Source organism: Nanorana parkeri, unplaced genomic scaffold, assembly GCF_000935625.1.
Source record: "Nanorana parkeri isolate BGI_ZX_2015 unplaced genomic scaffold, ASM93562v1 scaffold323, whole genome shotgun sequence".
In the NCBI taxonomy this organism is placed as follows: Eukaryota; Metazoa; Chordata; class Amphibia; order Anura; family Dicroglossidae; genus Nanorana; species Nanorana parkeri.
In genome coordinates, this window is record NW_017306591.1 from 243,181 (window position 1) to 268,745 (window position 25,565).

General features: G+C 45.1%; 1 protein-coding gene across 1 annotated transcript in view; it reads left to right on the forward strand.

Annotated features, from left to right (window-relative positions):
- The window catches only part of IFFO2 (intermediate filament family orphan 2), an 86,489-nt gene that overhangs the window by 48,835 nt on the left and 12,089 nt on the right, over nucleotides 1-25,565 (forward strand). Inside the window, exons 3-4 of the mRNA XM_018558171.1 lie at nucleotides 18,212-18,272; nucleotides 18,368-18,463. Coding sequence (XP_018413673.1) covers nucleotides 18,212-18,272; nucleotides 18,368-18,463 — 157 coding nt within the window. The remainder of the gene's footprint in view (nucleotides 1-18,211; nucleotides 18,273-18,367; nucleotides 18,464-25,565) is intronic.

Below are 25,565 nucleotides of genomic sequence, written 5' to 3' on the forward strand. Positions count from 1 at the left end.
ACAGACGTTTGTTTGGCGCCTCCCCCCCCCCCCCTACCCCCGGGAGTCTCACTTTAATGTGATGTAAACATTTCCCCGTTCTGCACAATGTTTGATTAGTGGGCAAAGAACGGGACGTGTGAAATTAAGAATGCATTGAAGGGTGAATTGTCGCCCTATGTAAAATTACATAGGCCTTTGTCGTGTGAATGGCACTTGCTTCAACCCAAAATGCTGTAGAATAGCAGACAACAGGTTTACTTTAAAGTGTCTAAAACCAATATATTGGTTTTTATTTTGCATGGCATAAGGAATGATAAATCTCATCAGGCTAATGTTTTGGACATTGGGAAGAGAGTTCACTTCATGTCCTGTAGATGCCACAGGAAGTGAGAAACCAATGTTCTATGTCTGCAAAGTACGGCTAATCCCCTCTTAGACAATTGTCGTCAGAAACCGGTCCCCCATTGTAAGGTTTGCCCTTTTTTATTGCTCTTCTGGTGATGACTTTAAAATTTTGGATTTCCCATCAATATCTGCCCTGGTGACGGTGGTCAACAAGACCACTAGAGAGGATGACTGTGTGTACAGTAAGCTGTAGTTGCACCTCCTCCTGCCCCATAGCGGGAAGTCCATACCTCCCATAAGGGCCTTCTACATTGCACCAGAGATGCCCTGATCGCAGGGGCAATGCTAAAGTAGCGAAGGCTGGTAGGAATAGCCCACTATATATTTCCATGATCTAGATAGCCGGCCACATGGTTGCCGATGACCGGTCTCCCGGACCAGTTTACAATGCCTTTTGAGAGTGTGTGCGCCCTCACGTGCATACACCACGAAACATCTGGGGATTCTGTTTGACTTTTTCTTTTGTGTATACCCTTTTACTTGCTATAGGTCTTGACTGTCTTCTATGTACCTGGACCTGCGAGTCCGCATGGGTACAAATTTTTGTATTGAAAATTTTTAAATAAAAGCTTTATTTAAAAAAAGTAGCGAAGGCACTTTAGTCATTGAATAAAAATGATATAATGAATGCAGCAACACTGATCTATTTCTTTGCGACAGGTGTACTGAACCTTTTTTAAAGAAGAATTCCTGGGTTTTATAAAACTTACACTTGCAGTGGGTGGGTCTGTGGTATGTCCCTCCATGTCATCGTGTCTAATGCAAGTCAATGGACCTGCATTAAACGTGATGATGTCAGCTGTCCTTAGACTGATGGAACCTGGGGGGAGGGAAAGAGCCTACGGGGACCGAGGATCAGGTCAGAGATCAGGTATATCTGCTTTATTTGAGCCCCCTAGGCCAAAATGGCAACCATGGAAACCACATCACAGATCAGGGACCTTCTTATTTCCTTTTCTGTACTTTCTGCTTCAATTTTGGGCTAACAGCGTTTGCAGGTTTTAGAACTTATTTTGTCTGCAACTAAAAGCACATAATAGGAAGAAAATCCATATATACAATTTGACCAAAATTCTGCAATTTGACCAAAATGAGCACTTCATTCTGTAACTGTATGGGTAGCCCCACTGCAAGGGTTAGTTTTGTAATTACTGTAATTCCTCTTTAAATACTGGGGCTGCCTTTATTGCCATCTGCAGATCTCAGGGGTAAAAAAAATAATCATCTGTGTTGTGATTATGAGACATTGTAGTAATAATGGAACGGCTTTTCCTGGACAATGAATGACCTGTTTTTCAGCTCCCCGAGTGGCTGCCAGTCCAAATGTTAATGTGAAGAGTCTTTCTCCGGGGTTTGACGCGGAGGATGTGCCGCTCTTCATCCGAGCCTGGCATTTATTTGCAGTCGTGCTGGAGGAAGTGGTTTCCACCCGAGTTTTCTTCTTTATAATTATACCTGTTTTGTTTTTAAACCATGGAAACCACATCACAGATCAGGGACCTTCTCATTTCCTTTTCTGTACTTTCTGCTTCAATTTCGGGCTAACAGCGTTTGCAGTTTTTGGAACTTTATTTTGTCTGCAACTAAAGGCACAAAATAGGAAGAAAATCCATATATACAATTTGACCAAAATTCTGCTGCTCTGGCTATTTACAATTGCTTGCATGGCAAATTCTCCCCAACCGCTAGCTGGACGGGTGTCGGTTTTTCCTTGTTCAGGTTGAAGGATTTGTGAAGACCCAGCATATCTTCTCCTCCTATTATAACATCGGCATTGTAATAGGAATACATACTGGAGTTATTTCTGATAATACAATCAAAGCTTACTCGCTAAAAAAAAAAAAAATCCCTTTTATGTAGAGTGCTGCCTTCTGTCTGCCCGTCACTTCCAACAACTTCCTGGATTCCCAGTGTGCTTTGCGTCTCTTCCCTGCTGCTTGATGTGATGCAATCTCCATTTGTCAAGACCACATATCCAATCATGCATTGCCTCCAGCAAGCAATGATGATGGTACATTGTTCAAGACCACATATCCCATCATGCATTGCCTCCAGCAAGCAATGATGATGCTACTGTTCAAAACCTCATATCCCGTCATGCATTGCTTCCAGCAAGCAGTGATGATGATACACTGTGTAGATCAGCGGTGCCCACAATTTTTGTGTTAAGATCTACTTTTCAAATGACGAGCTACATGAGATCTACCAACGAAAAAAAAAACTCCCTCGCTCTCTCTCCTGGCTGTCGCTCCTTGCTCTCTTTCCTGGCTGTCGTTCCTCTCTTTCCTGGCTGTCTCTCCTCTCTCTCCTTGCTCTCTCTCTCCCCCCTGGTTGTCTCTCCTTGCTCTCTCTCTCCCCTGGTTGTCTCTCCTTGCTCTCTCTCTCCCCTGGTTGTCTCTCCTTGCTCTCTCTCTCTCCCCTGGTTGTCTCTCCCCGCTCTCTCTCCTGGCTCACCTTGCTGTATTTTGCAACAGACTGTGTGCACTAATATTCTTTGATGTAATACATAGCACTTCAACCACCAGTATCCACCAGAAAGGTGTCGGGGAGCTCGGCTCAGCAGACTCAGGCTAATAGGTAATCATGTGCGCACAGCTAAATAAATATACCAAATAAGAATAAAGGGGCCGCCATTCACACCCTTCCTGATCTACCAGCATCAGCTTAGAGAGCTACTGCTAGATCACCATCTACCTAATGGGCACCTCTGGTGTAGATGTTGAGTTGTAGTTCAGAAGGCTGCGAGTGCGGTGACAACAAGGGAGTGCATATTCCCAGGGCTGAGTGAAATGGTGTCAGTGCATTGAAGTCCATCCTATGGCCATCTTTAATAAGCAGGTTTGCAAACGTCTAGATCGCTATGGTTATTAGGAGCGGGATAGAATTTGAGTGGGATAGCAATTTTAATAGTGTGTGTGTGTAATATATACTGTATATGTATACATTATAATTTAAACATCAGTCATGTGTCCTGGCAAGTGATGATTTCCACCGGCACATCCCCATCTACTCACATCGCCGGGGTGTGTAAGGTTGGGTGCGACCAACAACTTGCCAGCCGCAAATCCTCCATAAATCTCCTCTACTTTATGTATAGACAAACCTTTGTTGCCAGGAAAGTCTCGTTATTTTGCTTCCTTTTACGGATTACTTCCATTGTCTCCTTTATCCCATTATCCCAGACCTTACATCTTCAAGTGGGGAATAAAACGCGATCGGGGCGAGACTTCAGGATTCACGATCACACTTTTTTTTTTTTTGCTTATTTATAATCTTTTATAATTATAGATGATTTTCTATAAATTTGTTTTATGTTTAACAAAGCGCATTGCGTGTGCTGAAGAGCGGTTCGGATCTGTCATTTACCTTGAGTGTTTTGACCGCAGGTTCGCTTTTGTAAACAATTAAAGGCTTTCCAGCGATGAAGTATGCTTTGGTTTCCTTGGCTGCAAGGCATTCTGGGTTATATGATTGGGGTTAGAGGGAATACAGATGGCCATGAACTGATTGATTGATCGATTTGATTAGGCATCCAGGAGGCAGTTTCACCTGAATACAGTGAGGGTGTTTCAGTGGCCAATAGAGATGCTTTCATTGTACAGATGGCTGGCACGTTTTTATAATTGTCTGGCAGGTTCACTTTAAGAGGAAAAGGAAGCAAGCGACTCACTTTAATAAAAAAAATATGTCAGTTCTGCTGAATCTTGTTTTACATAGAGAAGTGATTGATTGTATCCAGCCCAGTCATAGAATGGCCATGAGTCGTCGTATGACTCACTGCTGCAAGCAATTTTCGTAATTGTTTGCATGATGTAGGCCTTATTGATGGCAATGGCAGCACATGCAAATGTATGTAAAATGCATTTGATGAAACCACCACCTCCCATGGAAACCTCAAATTTGCCCAACATTTCATTAGCTGAATTAACCAACACCTTCAAATTTGCTTAACATTTCATTGACTAATGTGACCATCCTCTTCCATGGGAACCTCAAATTTGCCCAATGTTTCATTGGCTGACCTGACCATTCCTTTCCATGGGAACCTCAAATTTGCTCAACATTTCATTGGCTGACGTGACCACCCCCTTCCATTGGAACCTCCAAATATGCTCAACATTTTAATGCCTGATGTGACCGTTCCCTTCTATGGGAACCTCAAATTTGCCCAATGTTTCATTGGCTGACCTGACCATTCCTTTCCATGGGAACCTCAAATTTGCCCAATGTTTCATTGGCTGACCTGACCATTCCTTTCCATGGGAACCTCAAATTTGCTCAACATTTCATTGGCTGACGTGACCACCCCCTTCCATTGGAACCTCCCAAATATGCTCAACATTTTAATGGCTGATGTAACTACCCCCTTCATGGGAACCTCAAATTTGCTTAACATTTCATTGGCTGGCAGAACCCAACAAACTAGTGCAGATTGCATGTAAACTCGCCCTAAATCAGGGATGTCCAAACTGCGGCCCTCCAGCTGTGGTGGAACTACGAATCCCATGAGGCTTTGCAAGATTCTCACAGCCAAAGATATGACTCCCGGAGAGAGATGCTTCATGGGATCTGTAGTTTCACCCACAGCTGGAGGGCCGGAGTTTGGACATCCCTGCCCTGAATGCATGCCAAGCATACAGAAAGGTTGCAAATCCAGCATAGAGGACCAGGTTCTAAAGAATATCTATCATTGTATAGTAAACCAGTCTCCGTTGCCTCTGATGGAAGCTGTCCATCACCAGCTTGTGGTGCATCATTGTGTTTGGTAACAAGTATCCAGCCCTCGAATGGGAAATAGCAGCTCGCAGTAGAGAGTCGGTCCAGCCCTCGAATGGAAATAGCAGCTCGCAGTAGAGTCGGTCCAGCCCTCCAATGGGAATAGCAGCTCGCAGTAGAGTCGGTCATTTCCACATGGCAGATTATCACAGGGATAAAAATGAGAAAATGGCTCAGTAAAACGTCTGCATTTGTTCATTAACAATGATCTGTAATCGCCGCCTGTGATTGGCCAATGGGGGCTCATGTGATCTTCTGCAGAGTTCTGAATTGAGCCTGATTACAATAGGTTGTGCAGAGCCAGACTTTCTTGGCAGTCACTGGGATCTGGGAATTTTAAGGTTTTAAGTGAAACAGCAGCTGTCTGGAGTTTAAGGAGACGTTCCAGGCCTCGCTCCATATACAGACTGTTTCCTCCGCATACTTCACTGGTGGCATCACCAGACTGATGAGAAAGTGTAGACCTCATCCCTCTCCTTCCCATGTGACCGGCTCTGTAAACTCTCCAATAAGGCAACGGACTTCATGGGAATTCTTTCTTTTCTGGTAGATGTAGTCACTTGTTTTCATTTTGTCATTACAATGCCTACAGTGGTTCCCACTCTTTCTAGGGGTCCTGGGTTCAATTTCTTTTAGTGCACGATCAGTGCTGAGCTTAGATGGTTGTCTTCTTTTGTGGGTTTCCTCTATGACAAGGATAGGCAACTTTGGCACTCCATGTGTTGTGGAGCTAAAAGTCACATGAGGCACTGCAGGATGCTGGCGGCCACAGTTTTACCACAACTGGAGTGCTGAGCTTGAGTACCCCAGCTCTCTGAGCTCTGGTCTGCTCACACAATCCAATAACATACTGGTGGGTCATTTGGGATCCACCCCAAACGTGACTGCTTGTGTGACTCGGCTCTGGACATTATGCTAAATTCTAGGCAGATATTTAAAGGAATACCAATAAAGTTAGGCAAGTTTTGTTTTTAATTAAATGTATTTTAAATAAAACTAGTAATAAATACCTGAATTTGACATGATTCAGCCTCGTGTACTTGGGTCTGATTGGGTATCCTAAATTCACATGTGCAAACAGGTGGGGAGAGCAGAGAGCTAATCAGTCTGCTGCTGCTTCTTCATTCTCCAGTCACAGACTGGGGGCAGGGAGGTGACCATGCTTTATTGCTAAACTGTGAGGTCACCAGGCTGGCAGGGCTGTGTAAATGTCAGAACTGTATGGACAGAAATCCAAATCCTTCGGCAGGCAAGACAACTCCCATATGTGTTTTTTTTAGTTGTTTGTCTGGAGTTAAGCTTTTAAAGTAGGGACAAATATATGAATGGATCTCTATATACAAATGAGATGCCTGTGATGGGGCATGGCCTGTAACAGTAGAATTAGAAGGCTCGGTATGCTATGGCTGCCTGAACCGCCAAAGTCCATTTCTGTGCTGCACGATCAGAGCAAAGCCCTTAGCGCCTGATGTGCCTTTGTTGTATTGAAGCAATGGAGGGGTTAACATTGCATGCTTGGTTCCCTGTATGAATGATGATTGCACAGGTTGTTCGTTTTGCCATTCTCTGGCGCTGTCAGGCCAGGTGCTCTTGCTGAGCAGTGATTTAAGGCCGGGCGGAGTGCGGGGGTTCTGTTTTATCAACTTAATGCTTCCTCTGGAGCACCGCCAGGAAATGCAGCTCGGATTAAAATTCAGCATCTGGCCACTCGCTACTCAGACGGCCTGTAATTACAGGACTCTCGAGGACTGTGCATGACTGAGCGGCCGTTTATAGGACCAGTTCCCAGAGAGCTGCCATTACCAGCTTTGCTGACGGAACATATTGTTGACACAGGCCGTGGAATGGTTACACTTAACCGTTCTTAACAACTAGATATTTTATCCGACCTGTTCTTTTTCAAGTGAGATCTTCAAAGGTGACCTGTAATTTCTATGCATAATGAAGGTGCTTTAAGGCTCAGTCTTGTTTTGAAGCCACTGAAGGAAAAAAAATCCTGAAAAAAAAACTGCATTGTCAAGGCAGACAGTCGCGTGGTCCCTTTGCTATGCAAAGTGAGTCGTTTGTTAAGCATAATATACAATCTTCATCCCAGGGCATCAGTGGAGTTAGGCAATATGCATCTTCATTCCAGGGCATCAGTGCAGTGAGGCAATATGCAATCTTCATCCCCGGGCATTAGTGGAGTTAGGCAATATGCAATCTTCATCCGAGGGCATTAGTGGAGTTAGGCAATATGCAATCTTCATCCCCAGGCATCAGTGGAGTGAGGTAATATGCAATCTTCAGCCCTGGGTATCGGTGGCAATATCCAAACTTTTGCATTGCGCAAAATCAAGAGCAAAAAAAAAATGCAACTTTCTGCCCTGGACATCAATGGAATGTGACCTGATTGGAACTCAGGAGCCCCATTTTGGTGTGTGTGTGACTTGATTTTGAGAAACCGCTAATACATTCTACTCTGTGAGCTTGCCCTGTTAAGGCCAAGTCCACTCTAATGGCAACCTGCCTGGCACTGAAATACCAATTTAGTCACATACTGGCTTCTTTGATTTCTTGGGGCTGCCAGTGGTGAGATGCACCCCACCAGGTGATGGTTCATGCTTCCCCGGTAGATTCCTATTTTAATTTATAATACACAGATAATGAAGGAGTCAAGCTGCCGCCCTGTTTATAGCCAAACTCCAATGAAATCTTGCTTCCAGGTTGCTGTCATTGCACCATAGCATCAGTATTGTGATTTTTCTCCCATAGAATCCCACCTTTTGCTAGATTGATTAGCAATGATGATGATAATGGTTGCTCTGCGATTAAAGCACGGCATGGTGTATGACATCAGGTCCATAATACCAGCAATGATTCGTGTTCTCCGCATACCGCCATACAGAAACGATTCACATAAAGCAGCCTACAATACAAATTACTTCTTAATATAGAGCTTCTGTTTTTTCCCCATCTGTGTAATCAATAGCCTCAATTCTGCTAAAATTACCAGTGTACCTTCCTTCATCAATAACCCATCGACCGCTATTCACATGCTTCGCTCTAATGACCGCGGACATGAAGAGTGTCCTGTTAAGGGAAGTTAATGACATGTAACATAAAACTGGATGGCTGAAACATGGAGAAAAAAAAAACATGCCCTGGTCTACCTAGTGCTGGTTTTATTTGGTCTATGAATGGATTCCACCGGCCCGCTTATTGCCTCGGGCCCATCTGCCTCCTCCCTGTTATGCTATGTCCTCCAGTGCCGCTTCTAAATATTTAACATTGTCTACCAAAAAGAAAGCACATGATCGCATTTTGTAAGTCAAATCAAAGTCGACAGTCTGTATAAAGCCCATTTAAAGGCATAGTCCACCTTTAAAAAAATTAATACATTTTAATATTAATGAAAGAGCCTGCAAAGCATTTCAACCAAGACTGCTCCTCCAGTCCCAGGTCCATATGAAGGTATGGCTTTGCGGAAGTAATCAATGGACAACAATTACGACGTTGTCGCCTCACTTCTACTCCATTGAGCTTTACTGTAAAAGTCCCTCTGCTGTGGTGACAGATTGGACCTGTAACCTCTCTTAATATACCTTCTTCTGCCATGGGCATCAATGGAGTAAGGTCATATACAATCTTCAGCCCTGGGTTTCAGTGGAGTAAGGTCATATACAATCTTCAGCCCTGGGTATCAGTGGAGTAAGGTCATATACAATCTTCAGCCCTGGGTAACAGTGGAGTAAGGTCATACCCAGGGCTGAAGATTGTATATGACCATACTCCATTGATGCCCAGGGCTGCAGATAGTATATGACCTTATTCCACTGATATAAAATCTTCAGCCCTGGGGTATCGGTGGAGTAAGGTCATATACAACCTTCAGCCCTGGGTATCGGTGGAGTAAGGTCATATACAACCTTCAGCCCTGGGGTATCGGTGGAGTAAGGTCATCTACATCCTTCAGCCCTGGGTATCGGTGGAGTGAGGTCATCTACAATCTTTAGCCCTGGGTATCAGTGGAGTAAGGTCATATACAATCTTCAGCCCTGGGTATCTGTGGAGTAAGGTTATATACAATCTTCAGCCCTGGGTATCTGTGGAGTAAGGTCATATACAACCTTCAGCCCTGGGTATCGGTGGAGTAAGGTCATATACAACCTTCAGCCCTGGGTATCGGTGGAGTAAGGTCATATACAACCTTCAGCCCTGGGTATCGGTGGAGTAAGGTCATATACAACCTTCAGCCCTGGGTATCGGTGGAGGTAATATACATTCATGGATCTGTGAATAGATGACATGGCTGAGCGGGCAGAATCCAATGGGGCTTGTAGTCCCTCCCATTCTTGGATCTGTGAATGGATGACATGGCTGAGCGGGCTGGATTCAGATGGGACTTGTAGTCTTCCCATTTTACAGGGCCTGTGAACATGGCATAGTGTGTATTTTCAGAAAGAGTCAATTGGACTCTCATTCCCTTGTGTAAAAACGGCGATTTGTGTAGGTGTAATGAGAATTTACTTAAATTTCTCTCATTCCATCACTCTGTGTAATAATAATAATAATAATAATAGTTTAGCGTTATTGGATTTTATTGGGGCTTAGTCATGAGAAGGCGGGAAAGTTACCTGTGTATGAAATACCTGAGCCGTTGATCATCCTCTATGGCCTGTGATTCATTTGACTTGACATGCTTTGTGTCTCTCCCTGGGGGGGTTTGGTGTACATCCTCAGGAAAGTCAGAATCTGAGATTGGGGAGTCTGTGTCACCTGTGCACCTGTCTGTTATATGCAGAAGAGGCGGCTAGCCTGAGAATATTGATCTGACTCTTATGTCATTTCCCCCGGCGGCCATTGTCACTGGGCGCAACGTTCACACTGAACAATGATCTGGGGCTTACAGGTTGTTTTTTCTTTTTCTAGTAAATGAATAAAGTGAAACTGTTTATCAGTGGAACAAAAAATCCCCACCAGGTCGGCTACATCCATCGCAAGGATTTTAACAAACCCAAGTTAAAGTGAACCTGTCATCCATATATATATTAATGTTAAGGCCAGGCATGCACAGTAATTTGTTGGTGTATTACTTCTCACATGGATCACAGTACTCACCCTGACAATGCCTTCATCTGCTCTTCTTCTTCTCTCCAGAAAGGCGAAGCTACTTTATTCAGGAGGGTCACCACCATATACTTCCTGGACTGAGATGCCGGTGTTCTATCAATCTCCAACTACCTCACTGCCGGGTACTTGCAAGTTGGAGCTTTGCGACCAGACGGCGTTAGACTGCAAAACACAAAGACTGACGGAGCTTCTGTACAGCTGCATTTAAACAATATTCAGCAGGTGGCAAACTCCACGAGTATTCTGAATACTCTATGCGTGCCAGCGCACCGCAACTGTACAGAGCTCTAGTCTTTCTGAGCACCGGAAGTGAGGTAGTTGGAGATTTCGATAGAGCACCAGCTCGGGGATGACACAGTGCCTATATTCACAAAATGTCTGACACAGATAAGCCCCTGCTGCAACCTCTCACCTTGTGACTGGATACAAAGTTGCAGTGTACAATCTGATCACTGGGGGGAGAGGAGACTGAGGAAAAGCTTCCTCCTGCCTGCAGCAGATGGCATTAGCTCTAGGCAAAGTTACTGGATGTCCTTTTAAATACTAAAGCTCTGCTAAAAATATGATTTCCATATACAGGTGAAACTCGAATAATTAGAATATCGTGCAAAAGTAATTGCAGTAAGTGCTGCAAAAGGGGCCCAAACCAAGTACTGAGTACATATGCATGCTTGTACTTTTCAGAGGTGCGATATTGTTCTATGTACAATCCTCGTTTTATTGATTGCATGTAATAATCGACTTTTTTGAGTTTGTGGATTTGGGGTTCTTGGGGTTTTCATGAGCTGTAAGCCATAATCATCACAATGATGACAAATCACGGCTTGAACTATCTTGCTTTGCATGTAATGAGTCTCTCTCATATATTAGTTTCACCGCATAAGTTGCATTAGTGAAATAAATGAACTTTGCACCATATTCTAATTATTCGAGTTTCACCTGTGTATTGTGATACATCAGTAACTCAAGCAGCCATGTAGTTACTACAAGCTCCACTTTAAGTCACATGCCTGCCTTTGTTCTATAGATCCTGAGATCCCAATCAGATTTGGGCCATTACTTGTAAGGACCAAGCTGGTGTATTCTTCCCAAAGAGAATGATTCTCGTTAAACGTAACTTTTCTAACCCTCCGCAGGGTAGATCTCTGCAGGTCCCAGGTATTGGTTTCATGTTCTGCCCATATTTCTTAGTGTGACATCTGTCCATCTACAGCCCGTCTCCAATGATTTCAGCATGCTGTTTTAAATGAGAACTATGAGGGGGGGGGGGATCTCCTTTAAGCTGCCCACACACCTTACAATTTATCTGCATTTTTTCTTTGGTCAGATGGAAAAGATGCAACAGATTCCTCCATCACTTAACTGTGTGTATGGTGTAGGGTTGCACAGATACCAAGTACAGTACTCGGTACAAGTACGAGTACATGTACCGATACTTTTGAGCTCCAAAAGTTAGGAGGCCGCTGTCATTTGTAAGGAGCTCCTGGGATTTGTACATCTCTGTTTTATTGTACGATTTTGTTTTTATAAATATAAATAAAGTGATGCACAGATACCAGTTTTACAAGTACGAGTACTGATACATTTTTGTTTATGGTCATGTGACAGTTTTTCTAAATCAATACAGACTGATGATTTCAGGACAGTGGTGGAGCGCCAGAGCCCGATCCCAGCTGCAACCTCTGCAACCCCGGTAGTTCTCATGAAAATGCCAAGTATCGGCACTGGTACTCGAAAAGTATCTGTGCATCCCTAGTAAGGAGTAATCTCCACCTGGGCCAATCTGTTGCACTTTTTCCATCTGCCCACAGAAAATCTGCAGATAAATTGTAAGGTTTGTGGGCAGCTTAAGGCTGGAGTTCTTACTTAACAAGCACTTTGTATGCGCAGCGTTAACGAGCTGCCGGAGAGACGAGTTAAATACGAGGCTGTCGGACTCATTTTGCCTTTCTCCAGTGAGATGATTTGGGAGCGAAGCTGCACCGGTTCCCTCCTCCTGCTAAACACATTTGCTGTTGGCTGGAATGCAGCTGAAATAGAGACATATTTCACATGCCGCAGGATGAGGACTGCTGGAGAAGGAGTTCTGGCCGCACTCCAGGCGCTGAGGCAGACTATATCTGTGGCGTTTTTTTTTTTCTATCTGTGTGTTAAGATTGAATGAGGTAGCTAAATTTAGTGCGTTCTGTGAAACTGAATATGGAGCTCTCCGTCTGTGTATAGAGATCGGGGAGAGATAGCCGCATCCTCACTTCCTGCGCTTTCTAAGGAGATTACGGCCGCCGCTGCTCAGCGCATCCCTGTAGATAAACATCAGCATTTAAGATTACTTAAAATAAGCTTGGGTATTAAAAAGAAATTCTGTGTCGGCTGCCACTCGGTCCCAGTCTGGAGGACCAGAAGCAGAAGACTGGTTAGGCCAGGGCTGGACAAATCCCAGGAGCAAGGTCGCCAATGCTCCTAAAAATTACAGCTGGTGCCCAACTTGGAGGTCGTCAGTGAAGCTGGCTCCTAAACAGGATCCTGCTGGCTTCTGGATTGGGTAGACTGGCTCCTGATTTTCATATTCATTTGTCCACCCCCTGGGTTCGGCACAGTCCATTAATTGGCTGCTTTGATTATACAAGGTGCTGAGGCGACCCCTAAAAAAATCCCACGGCAGATATCAAGTGGTGGATGCCTTGGCAAAGGTCACCGGACCAGATGAAGGTCTATGCGTGGGGCTCCTGTTCTATCAAAGGGTTAGGCAACCTCCATAATCTACGCCCCTCTCTGGGAGTCATGCCTGTCGCTGTCAGTCTTACAATGCCTCAAGGTACTTTTGTTTAACCACAGCTGTATTGCCAAGGTTGCCAAATCCTGAGCTATTCCATCCCCTCTTCATTCAGAGCATGTGGACCGCTGAAGTAATTTTGAATCCATTTTGTTTCTATCACATGTCCCCTTGAATAGAAAGGTCTGACCAGCCTTGAATCGATATGGGCAACCTATATGCAACAAGAGAAATGTTCGACCCATCTATGATTGATCCTCAGCGTATTATTCCTGTGTGGACTCCTACCTAGCTTGCCGCCATTCTTAAAATGAAAACGTGACTCTCTCATGAGAATGACTGACTGGCATAGCTGATATTTTCGGGGGCCTTAAAGGAGAACTATGGGGGTCAGTGTTTTTCCCCATAGTTCTCCTTAGGATAACGGGAGGACACAAACTAGCGTCCTCCCGTTACCCTAACCTCAGTATACCGCGAGCTAAGGCTTGCAAGCCGGAGCGGATCCCGATGTCATCATCGATGTCGAGATCTGCCCAGCTGCGTGACTGACAGCTGGCTCTGCCTATCTAGAGGCAGAGCCAGCTGTACCCGCCCCCTCCCCCGTCCGTTCCGCCAGTCAGCGCTGGTGGATCGGAGCAGGGAGGGGGAATCCAGCCCCTCCTCTGTCAGGGCAGAGAGCCGTGACAGGATCGAGAAGTCAGTGAACGCCGGTATGTGTTCGCTCACCTCCCGATCTACTGATCCGACCTCTGACAGTCTCATTGTCACAGGTCGGCTAGAATTATGAGATGTGTGGAAATCGCCTCCATAGTTCTCCTTTAAGTTTTCTTCAGGGACCTGGCTCACCTTCTTTATTTGAGATGATTGCCTCACTTTCAAGGGCAAGTCTATCAAAATTAATATTTCAATCAAAAGTTTGTAATGTCGTATTGAACCCCTCAACTGTCTTCTTTTATGACTTTGGGGCTCCAATGACGCGATGGCTCCAGCTCGCTGTCCTCATGTCTTTTTTTGCAGCGTTCTCTGTGGGTTGAAGTAGCTAGAATCTCAGGTGCAGTGGGTTAGTTGGCCTACCAACCTCTATCCAAAGCTGGAATATCGATGTTTAGTGGTCTCTTGGGTGACCCTACACTGGCCTTTATCTTTTTAACCAGTTTTAGGACTAAGCGATAGGCCCGCTCCTAGAGTATTTTGGTGATGGCACAGACATCCCCGATTTGATAAAATGTCTCCAAGTCGCTGGTCCTTTTTTAAATGATATTGCACAGGAATTGAACGGTATATCGTGTTACCCATCCACCTTCTATGTCTGCCTGCTTTTCTCAATCGATTGACCGGTTCTGTGATCTGAGGCAGACACATTCCAGCTCCAGGCTGACAGAGATATATTGACGAGGACGTATAGATTTGTGATTCTGGAATGTGTCTCTTGCCTCATTTCAAGTAATGATTTTTACAGCTTATTACGAGACCTGGCAATGTTTTATAAATAGCTGCACCGCCTAAAGTCTTATTCACCAGACAAATAACACAATGTATACCCAATTCATAACAGGAAGGTTTTGTGGTCACACAGTAAATAAAAGAAACCCGTGTAGGTTTAAATTCCTATATAATATTTCTTCTTAAAGGAGAACTATGAGGGGCGGGTGCTTTTCACTCACCTCATAGTTCTAGCCGACCTGTGACAATGAGACTGTCACAGGTCGGCTCAGTAGATCGGGAGGTGAGCGAACACATACCGGCGTTCGCTCACCTCTCGATCCTGTCACGGCTCTCTGCCGTGACAGGGGCTGGATTCCCCACTACGATCCGCCAGCGCTGACTGGTGGATCAGACGGGGGAGGGGCGGGTACAGCTGGCTCCGCCTCTAGATAGGCAGAGCCAGCTGTCAGTCATGCAGCTGGGCGGGTCCCGGCACAATTGTCGGGATCCCCTTCAGCTGCGGCGTCTCAGTATACCGCGAGCTACAGCTCCCTATATACTGAGCCTAGGGTGACGGGAGGACGCTAGTTTGTGTCCTCCCGTTACCCTAAGGAGAACTATGGGGAAAAGACTTAACCCCATAGTTCTCCTTTTTAATCTAGACCAACTTCACATTGGCTCAAGCCAAACATTTTTGGTCTTGAATGGTATGAGAAACGGTTAGAAACCTTGTCAGGTTTTTATTGCCGTGTGTGTCCTCGGAGAGTCATCCTCTCCTTGCGTAGTGACCACTGTCACAAGTTCAAAAAGTAAAGGGAAATCGTAAAAAATTTCGTTGTCATTAAAACAGGAATCGTGAGGGACCTCTTCCAATGGAGACATTTTGTTCCAGTGACAACTAAGGAAATTTCCCTAGCTTTGGAGAGATTTCCTCTTATGACTTATGTCGTTAGGACAGGAAGTGAAGGGAAATCTCTCCAATGAGAAACCGATAACAAAAGGAAAGCAGACGGAGTTTAACTGTTCTCTACTCTATGCAAAATTGAGGGGGAAAAAATTAGAAATACTTTAAATCCCAGCAACAAAATTACCATATAAAGAGTTGTTTTTCATATTTTATTAAAGGAGAATCATGAGGCGAGTGATTTTCACTCAGCCTCATAATCTGAGCCGACCTGTGACAATGAGACTGTCACAAGTCGGCTCAGTAGATCGGGAAGTGAGCGAACACATACCGTCGCTCGCTCACTTCTCGATCTATCCCTGCAGAGAGCCGGGCCTGTCACTCACGGCTCCCTGCAGGGATCCCTCCCCCCTCCCCTGTCCGATCCTCCAGCGCTGACTGGCGAAACTGACGGGGGAGGGCACAGCTGGATAGGCAGAGCCAGCTGTCAATCCCGCAGCTGGGTGGATCCAGACGGTATTGTCGTGATTCGTCCCTGCTGCAGGCGTCTCAGTATATAATAAGCTGTAGCTCGCGGTATACTGAGCCTTGGGTCACGGCAGAACACTAGTTTGTGTCCTCCCGTGACCCTTAGGAAAACTACGTGGAAAAGCTCTGACCCCATAGTTCTCCTTTTTAAGCCCTCGTTCACACCTGAACGTTTTGTAGCGCGTTCTACGCTCGACGAACGCTCTACAAAACGCTCAAAAATATAAATCCCATTGTAGTCAATGGTCTCGTTCCCACCTTGGCGTATTTCCGCCCGTCCCTAACGCGCTACAAAACGGCCCACGCCTGAAAAAGTACAGGTACTACTTTGGGCCGTTTTTGTTGCGCGTTTCCATTGGGATACAGCCAAGTAGCCTTCGGAAACGCGCGACTTTATTACAAACGCGCGACGGTCGCGCATGTGCAATACGCCTAGGTGTGAACGAGACCTAAGAGACAAGGCAGTGCAGTTATTAGCAGGGTTCTTCATCTTTCCTAGTAAGGTGGATAGAAATATTTGACAAACAGATGCGAGGGTCATAAATCTGCTGTCGTGCATAGAGGTAAACACAACTAGCAATGAATCTCGGGATCACAAGACTTCTGAAGCACGGAACATCCACACCAAGCAGTAGAACAGGAGAGCTTGTGTCACAGACGTTACACTCTGAAACAGTCCGTGGAGTTGTGGAAAGTACGCTACATATTACACTCCAGTAAAAACTAAATGAAGACTTGTAAATGCATGCAGAGAGGAGTACAGGCTATGATGATTTTTTTTTAATTGATAACATTGTTGTAATGTAATATAGATGACACCACTCATAATTGTTGGTGATCTGGGAACCTCCTTTTTCACTTCCTCTTTGTAACACAGAAATGGAATTCTCTAACACGCCCACCATAGACTGGTTTTTGTTGTTCTGGCTTTCGCAAATAGAAAACCTATTTTTATCAAACTGTCAAGTCTAAAACTGGTCATACCCCGCAGACGGAACAAGAGAAATCACTCAATTTCCCTCCATTCACGCTAAAGAGCATGGATGGCGAGATCTCCCGTGTCTGTTAATGTATTTTTGTCAGAATACTTGACTGGTGACTGTAGCCAATAAGGAATGTTAGAGACTCGGGTTTGTCCATTCAGGGCAGTGACACGATCTCTTAAAGGCCACCCCCTCTACCCACTTGTATTCTCCTTTTAACTATGGCTCCCCCACTGCTATATTCCTCCATCAGGGCTGGAAGTCCAATCTTTTGCAATCCTTTTTGTCATGTGGTCAAGGCCTTTGCTACCACTAGGCAAACTACGCAGCCGCCTAGGGCGCACTGCTGACTAGGGCGCAGCCTAGACCACTAACCCCACCCCATGGCACCCCCCGGTCTATTTCAAATTGCAAAAGCCAATAGCAGGCTGGCTATTGCACCTGCCGACTGAGCAGAGGAGCGGAAACTGAGAGACAACTTTCTCTCTCAGGTCCACTCTTCTGCTGCTCAGTCGGGGGGTTTCAATAGCCAGCCTGCTATTGGCTATTTCAAATTAAAATAGCCGATAGCAGTCTGGCTATTGCTCCCGGCTGCTTACATTCACCTGTCACCTGTGGAAGCTAACCAGCAGGAGAATGGGGCCACGCAGGGGGGATTGGGGGTTGTGCCGCGGGAGCGGGGCTGGGGGTTCAAGTAGCTGGTCTTGCCTAGAACACAAAATAGTCCAGCACCAGCCCTGCATGTGGTCACATCCTCTTCCTCATATGATAGTGTTTAGGCATTGTGGTTGGCTGCTTATGCCCAAGCACTACATCATTGGAGGAGGTCACATGCTTCCTTAGACCCGGGAACACTGGGTATTTGCTATGGCTTCAAAGAAACCATGGAGGAGCATTGCAAAAGATGATTTGGAAGGTGGACTTTTTAAGAGGCTCTGTCACAGTGACAGGGTCTTTTTTAAATCTTTTGTAGTTTGACAATTTGCACAGAGATTTTTGGCTATATGTAGGAATGTAGGAAGCATGCAAGCCTCCAGCTTAGACACCAACTGTTTATGGTTTTTAATGTCATTATGAGCTTTCATCTTCAGTTATGCAGACTATGGTCAATATTGCTTAAGAATGAATAGTCACTCAAGGGAGTGGAACGGTGGCCTCGAGGTAGATCATGTACAGCACAAGGCAATAATGTCATCACGTATTCAGAGAACACAAAAATAGTTTAGTTCTGTTTTTGTTCTTTTTTTTTTTTTCTTCCCTGCCTTCATTATTTTTCAGCAGCTAAAAGAAATAGTTTAATGATCCTGTATTTTTGTTTTCCAGATGGGAAGAAGAGTACGCCAAGAGGACAAACCTAGAGTCCATGGTGGAGACTCTTCAGGAGGTAAGATGGGGCGAGGCCTACAAAGAATGGAGACGTCAAACCCAACAAGATGGAAAACCTGGTTCTTGACATCTCTCTCTGTTTTTGGTTTTTAGGAGGCTCAAGAGTCCTACAATGTCCACGATGAGCTCAACGAGAAAATTGAGAGACTGAAGTCGGAGCTGGTGGTCTTTAAAGGTCTGATGAGTGACGTAAGTACCCCTCAGCAGCATTTTTTTTTCCCCTGACACTGTCACTGCGGAATGTTTAACCCACACTGCTTCATCCGTGTAAAATTGTCGGGCACTGAAGCATAACGCAAACCTTCCCTCCCTTCCGTAAAACATGTTGCAGGACCACTCAGCCTCCGCTTCTCCATCAGCCAAAGTGACACATTGATTCAACTAGTTTTAAAGGGCCAGCGTACATTAAATGAAGTTCATGTCTTGTACAAGAGCTACTTGCACCCTTCACAAATAATATAATTTTTAGATTTGTACAGAGTGCCGTTTCCTGTGTCGGCTATTAGAGCTTAATATTTATTGTCACATTAATTCAGACTTGCAGCGGTCATCTACCACCCACTGCATTGTAGCCAAATAGTAGTCAAAAGCACTGAATATTGTACACTTTTTTTTTTTTTCCAACGTCATGGAAAATGTCTGGGTGAGTTGCATCAATTGTTCAAAGGAACATGCGTTTCAGTGCCCATGTAAAAAAAGCCGTCACCCAACTTGGCAGGACCATAAAAAGGTCCTGGCAGTGCAACAATGATTGCTATATGTCTCAATGCCCAAAGTTCTCCCGGAGACCTCCTGTCTGCAAGTAGCAATAGACCAGAGGAGAGTCGAGTGCACATACGTATGCCTGTCTGCTGTGTTCTGCAGTGGAATTACTGATGGAAAACCATCATTGTATAGGACAATCTAATCTCATGTTTTCAAAATGCACCTGGAACTCTTATGTTTGTGAATGGTATTAAGAGCCCTTATGAACCAGCACTGTCATTCAGATTTACTGGCCCTTTAAAATGTAATACCAGTGTGTTTTTTTTTTTTTTAAAGGTGACTTGTGTCTTTTTAGCAAACGTTTTGTTTCTGGCCTGTAAGGTAATAAAACTTGCAGTGAGCGTGAGACTAACAAACTCGTGTGTAGTACATACATATGCATGACCTTTCCTGTGCATGTCCTGCTGATATGCGGAAAGGCAAGCAAGGGAAAATTGAGATTTGAACTCTTGTGGTAAGGATATGAGGTCATTGTGATTCATGAATCGCTGAATCAGCTACCCTGGAAGTTTTGAAGGGGGGAGTCTGTCTTTCAAGCTTAAGAACTATACTCGCCTTGCAACCATGCGAGAGTCATGATCTTTTCAGAATGGACCAAAATGTTCTTGTATCTTTACGCCAGGCTCCGGGGAATATAATACATGACTCATTGTATTTATTACAGATAAGCCTGTCGGGGAAATGATTTATTTTTCTTGTTCTTGTTGGTGGAGCACATTGGCTGACCTGTAGGATAAATTCATGGATGGAGAGCATTGACTTTATAAAAACAGTCAGTCCATGACCCAGCAAGCGTCATCATGGACTTTGTTCATTGAAAAAGAGAAAAGGGTTCATAAAAAAAACATCCACAATCCTTTTTTTCGACTATGTGGCCCTGAAATCTCTGAAGCTTCACCAACAGACCATTGGAATGAATAGGAACCGTTCAGCAAGAATGGTCTCAATCTGGATGCGTAAAATGTTTCTCATTTTTCTGTCAATCTAGAACTGTGCTGAGCTTGTTACTAGGAATGCGCCGATGCCGGTTTTTTGGTTATGACTACCGGAAAGAAAAAAAAATTCCGTACTCGCCTATAGTGTGTCCTGATTATCAGGAAAGCAAAACAAATGGTAAACACACTCATCAATTGTATGTGTATAAAGCCCTTCCATGTGCACCTTGCTGTAAAGCTGTTGACGAATTGATGAGTGCATTTGCCATTTGTTTTGCTTGACTGATTTGGTGCAGTGACGCATGGGGGGGGGGTCTCAGCTGCCGTTGTGATGTGTGGGGTTCCTTGTGCGTCCCTGCGCCTTTTTTAAGGAGGTTGGGCTTCCTCCTGACAAACCTGCACCCAATTTTATCTTTTGCCACATGTGCTCCGAGATGGTAAAAAAAATGGTAAAAATTAGGACCGCACTATAAGAGGTGCCTTGGCGCGGCTGTGCGGTTTTCACATTTTCTGCAGAAGACGTGTATCTACACTTCTGTTTTTAACATTAGCGGTCAGACAAGTTTTTTTGCATGCTGGCTGGTGAGTGTGCTGAGAAACTTTTTGCTGTTGTACGGATTACCCGCCACCCGGCTTCCTGATGTCTGGGAAGCTGGTGTTCTATCGAAAAAGAACACTGGTTTCACTTGCCGAGGTTGCTTGGCTTCCTGACCAATCAGGAAGCCAGACGGCGGGTCATGAGGTGCCGTCCGGCTCCCTGATTGGTCAGGAGCAAGGCTGCCTAGCAACAAGTGAAGCCGGCTTCCTAGCCTTTTAGGAAGCCAGGAGGTGGGTCATAACCCACCACCCGGCTTCCTGATTGAAAAGGAAGCCGCCTCCATTCTCCATAGGCACTACCGGTCAGAGGGAGATTCTAGGAGGTAACGGAGCATTTTGGCGAGTATCGGTGCATGCCTAGTGGATACCTAAAGTTACTTACGATATGCTCATTAATTTTAACATGTGCTCATAAAATTAAAGTCGAACTATGCCCTCCTATCCTTTTACAGCCAAAGAAGGTAGGAAGGTGCAATTTTGACCTATTTGCATTGCAGTTGCCATGGTGCTTCACATGTGATCAGCTATGACAGCAGCCACTTGATGGCTTGAAAGTTCGGTTGAGAGCCGGCAACCTTGACCCCCCCTGAAAGTAACTGTTTTAGAGACGGGTAAATTAGTGGGCCAAGTTCCTCTTTAATGAAGGAACCTTTCCCTCTCTTTCTGTCCAGGCCTGGTGACTCTTTTTTAGGGAGTTGGCTTTGGTTATCCATTGGATTTCATGGCCAAGTATGGATCATAGCTAAAACTATGAACTTGGCATTTGGTGATGACGCAAGGATTCTCAGCAAACGTAATGAATGCAGAGAGTCTTTGACTTGGCAAACTAGTGAAGATGGGTAATGCCAGGGATTACTAGATGGGTAATTTCCAAGGTTTCAAAGTTATTCTGATATCACCACCTCAAATATTAATAAACACAAACTTCACAAGGAGACTGCAATGTGGCTGGTTGGTTTATCTTTAGCATGGTCTCCATTGCCTAAAAGTGTAGTAAATGAAAAGATGAACTGAGCCAGCCATAGGACTCCTTGTTCAGCTTGTGTTTATTGATGACTTCTTCAATGCTCCTACATTTGATGGCAACCGAAACAATCACCCCGTACCAGCAAACCAGAAACAATCTTTTATTGCCGTGTCTGCTTTAAACTGACAAAGTTAATCTCTGGCTGGATATTAAAGCTGCTGCAATCAGAACAACATCCTTGCTCTTCACAGTGTCTTTAATAAAGCCCAAAAAGTCATTCTTTGTGGGCTGTTGCAGTCAGACTGCAAGACGTTAGGGTTGGGAGGGTTAAACGGTTAGCTGGTTTTGGTCTGGAAGCAGCAAGAGAACAATGAGGAATTGATGCCATATTAGGATTGCCGGCCAAGGAAACCAAACCATGAATAATGTGTGTGGAGTCTGCTGCCTGTAACCTGAGTCTATGGAGCCAGCAGGAAATGTCTTTGTGTTCTTATGAACAGATAATATACAGATTTCAGTTGTAGGATCCCTGTACCATCTTAAAGAACTGGTCAGTTGTGCCTAATGATGCCACAAATTGAAGCAGCTTTGGCAGTAATTAGGGATGCACTGATACCAGTTTTTCGGTATAGAGTACCGATATATTTTTTTTCCGGTACTCGCCCATACGGAGTACTGGTGCCATGTGCCCCGATTATCAGGAAGTCGGGTGGCGGATCATGACCCATGGTCCTTCTTCCTGATTGCCTGGGAAGCTGGTGTTCTATCGAAAAAACACCGGCTTCACTTGCCGAGGCTGCCTGGCTTCCTGACCAATCGGGAAGCCGGACGGTGGGTCACGAGGTGCCCTTTGGCTTCCTGATTGGCTAGGAAGCCGGCTTCACTCGTTGCTAGGCATCCTGACCAATCAGGAAGCCGAGCGGCACATCATGACCCGCCTTCCAGCTTCCTGTTTGCCTAGGAAGCCAGCTTTACTTGTTCCCAGGCAGCCTGGCTTCCCAGGCAGCCTGGCTTCCTGACCAATCAGGGAGGCGGGTCATTACGTGACGCCCAGCTTCCTAATTGGCTAGGAAGTCAGCTTCACTTGTTGCTAGGCAGCCTGACTTCCCACCCAATCAGGAAGCCGGGGGAGGTGGGTCATAACCCACCACCCGGCTTCCTAATTGGAAAGAAAGCCGGCTCCATGCTCCCTCGCCACTGCTGGTCAGAGGGAGATCTCCCTTTGACCAGAAGTTCCAGTATCGGGGGTAAGTATCGAAGCTTTTGGTTGAATACCAGTACTCGCCCAAATACTGTATCTGTGCATCCCTAGCGATAATTGCTTAGTATGGGATCTAATAAGCATGAGAGATTGAAAGTGAAAGAAACTAAAATCTCCAACAGAGAAATCAGTTTTAATGGAGATTCCCATTTCAGTAAATAAATCTGACATACTAGTAATGGGGGTTTTCCACCAGAACGCGGTTCTGCTTTCCTGGTACAGAGTGTGTTAATGTGCAGCTTATCCAAAACAGGATCTCTTTGTCTCCAAGTCTGGGATGTAGGCTGCTCTCCCTCTCCCTGCCCGTTCATTTTGTTTTTCTTTTTTCTATTTTTATCCGCATACTGTTTTTGGCGAGCCATTCAAGGCTGGATCATAGACGATTAGCGGTACGCAGGGTTCAGTAATCCTCAAAGGGTGTTTTTCCGCTTCACCATAACAGTCTTAAAGGGAATCCTATAGTCTAAAGTGCTTTAGATACACAGGTAAAACGTGACGTAAAGGAACATAGTTTGCGAATATAGGTGCATGTGGTGGCAGACGCTTTGCTCCTTTAAGGACTCGTTCATACCACAGCGCATATAATAACCCATGTGATAACAGACATTACTGCAACGCGGTGTGTGTATGCATTGCCAGTCATTCTTAATTGCACTCCAACAGGTATGAATGATCTGCGTGCTCCGCGTGATTTTTCTTGCATTCAGCACCCGTTCAAACTAAATGGCCTTTCTTTATGCAACACACAGACATGTGCGTGTTAAGCTGCATGCGTCATGCTGCAAATGATCCTCATGTAGGCCATGCATCCTGCCAAGTCGCTGCTGCTCCCATGCTTTGCAAGCCTAAAGCTATCCATACATAATTTGTCCTCTCGGGCTGAACGCTAAACGGCATGCATGGAGGAATCTTCCCCTCGCTGGCTGTTGCATTCCAGCAGCTAATGGGTGTCAAAATACCCAAAAAAGTGACTGTAGCTGATTGGCCAACCATTTTCTGGATGGCTCCTTAGATTTTTTTTTCCAATCGAAGATTGTTGAGCCAGGTAATTCCAGCAGGGCCGGCCACCCACCATTTAGGCCCCTTTTCCACGGTCCGTTCAGGAGGGGATCCATGCACATATTTCCTGTTGCTCAGTTGTGACATCCGTGTCCTTCTTGCGATGGAGCAAAAAACTGAAATTACCGGACCCATGTTGGTATATGTGGAATCGGATGTACACAAACTTGTGTCCGTTTACTTCAGATTACCCAGATCCGGCACAATCGGGTCTAGTGAAACCGAACTCTGATCCGTTTATTTTTCCGGACCTGGCTGGGGCCAAGGGTGACAGGATGTGAACGGACGCCCGTCCATTTTAGATCTGGCTGCCCATAGACTTAACATTGGATTGGAAACTCCATGTAAAAGGGCTCTTAGAATTCGCAGCCAATTTTTATAACCATGCCAGCTTTACCAAGTGCCTAACATGACTTGCAGCAAGACGTGCCGTGTGGCTACATGATTTTATTTCAGCAGTTGTTAGGCTAAAAGATAGACCACACTGCCTAATATACAGATAACTACTCAAAGGAGAATCTCAAAATCTGTTTATAAAATACACAAGAGAACGTTCGATGGCAGACAAGAAAAATGCCACTGTTCTATCGAAAGCTCCAACTCGACGAAATCTCCAAATACCTCACTGCCGGGTACTTGCAAGTTGGAGATTTCGACCAGACGGCGTTAAGACTGCAAAACACAAAGACTGACGGAGCTGTTGCAGTCAGACATGTGCATTTTAACAATATTCAGCAGGTGGCAAACTCGACTAGTATTCTGAAAACGTTCTGCGCGCATGCGCACCGCAACTGTACAGAGCTCCAGTCTTTCTGAGCACCGGAAGTGAGGTAGTTGGAGATTTCGATGGAACACCACATCAAGACAGACATTGCCGTATTGGCTGGAAGTAGTCACTGAAAATACGCAACACAATCTCTTTAATTCTCACAGCATTGCAACTTAACTATTGGTGGGGAAGGGTGAAGAGGTTCCTTTTTACTACAGTTCCATCCTATCCCCTTGTTTACACGCTCAGTCCATGTACCTGTACCATGGTGGGAAGGTGTACATGAGGCGGTGGAGGATACTGCTCTATATATAAACACCTTTTCTTCACAGAAGTGTACACTCTAAGAGCTCCATTTGTGAGCACAGAAGGGAGGCAACCACAGAAATGACAATGTACATTGACGGGGACAAAGAATGTCGCTGGTTGACTCCTAGGGAGTTGGTGGACGTTGTGCGTGTTCTGTCGCTGGGGATTGTTGCGAGGATTAATAAAACAACAAACATATTTTCTATTGTATCGGGCCGCAATAATACTGATGCCGGAACAAGCTGTCCGTAACTGCCCCAGATTGCAGGGCATTCGATATTGTATAATAATATATATATATATCTCTATATCTCTCTATCTCTCTATCTATATATATTTTCTTTGTGACGCAAGTCCATGTTTGTCACATCTGTAGGATCTGATGCCTGTTTTGTTTAAAGCTTTGTGCAGTTTTGGGTTTAACGTCTTAGAGCCCATCAGACAGTTGTTGTGCAGCTCACGTGACTGCATATTTTTTTGAATGTCCTGACCGATGCTAAACTTGCCCCCAATCCCTGCTCTCCCTTGATTGCAGTTGGCCGTGTGTGTGCCCTCCCCCCCACGCTAGTTGGCCGTGTGTGTGCCCTCCCCCCCACGCTAGTTGGCCGTGTGTGTGTGTCCCCACGCTA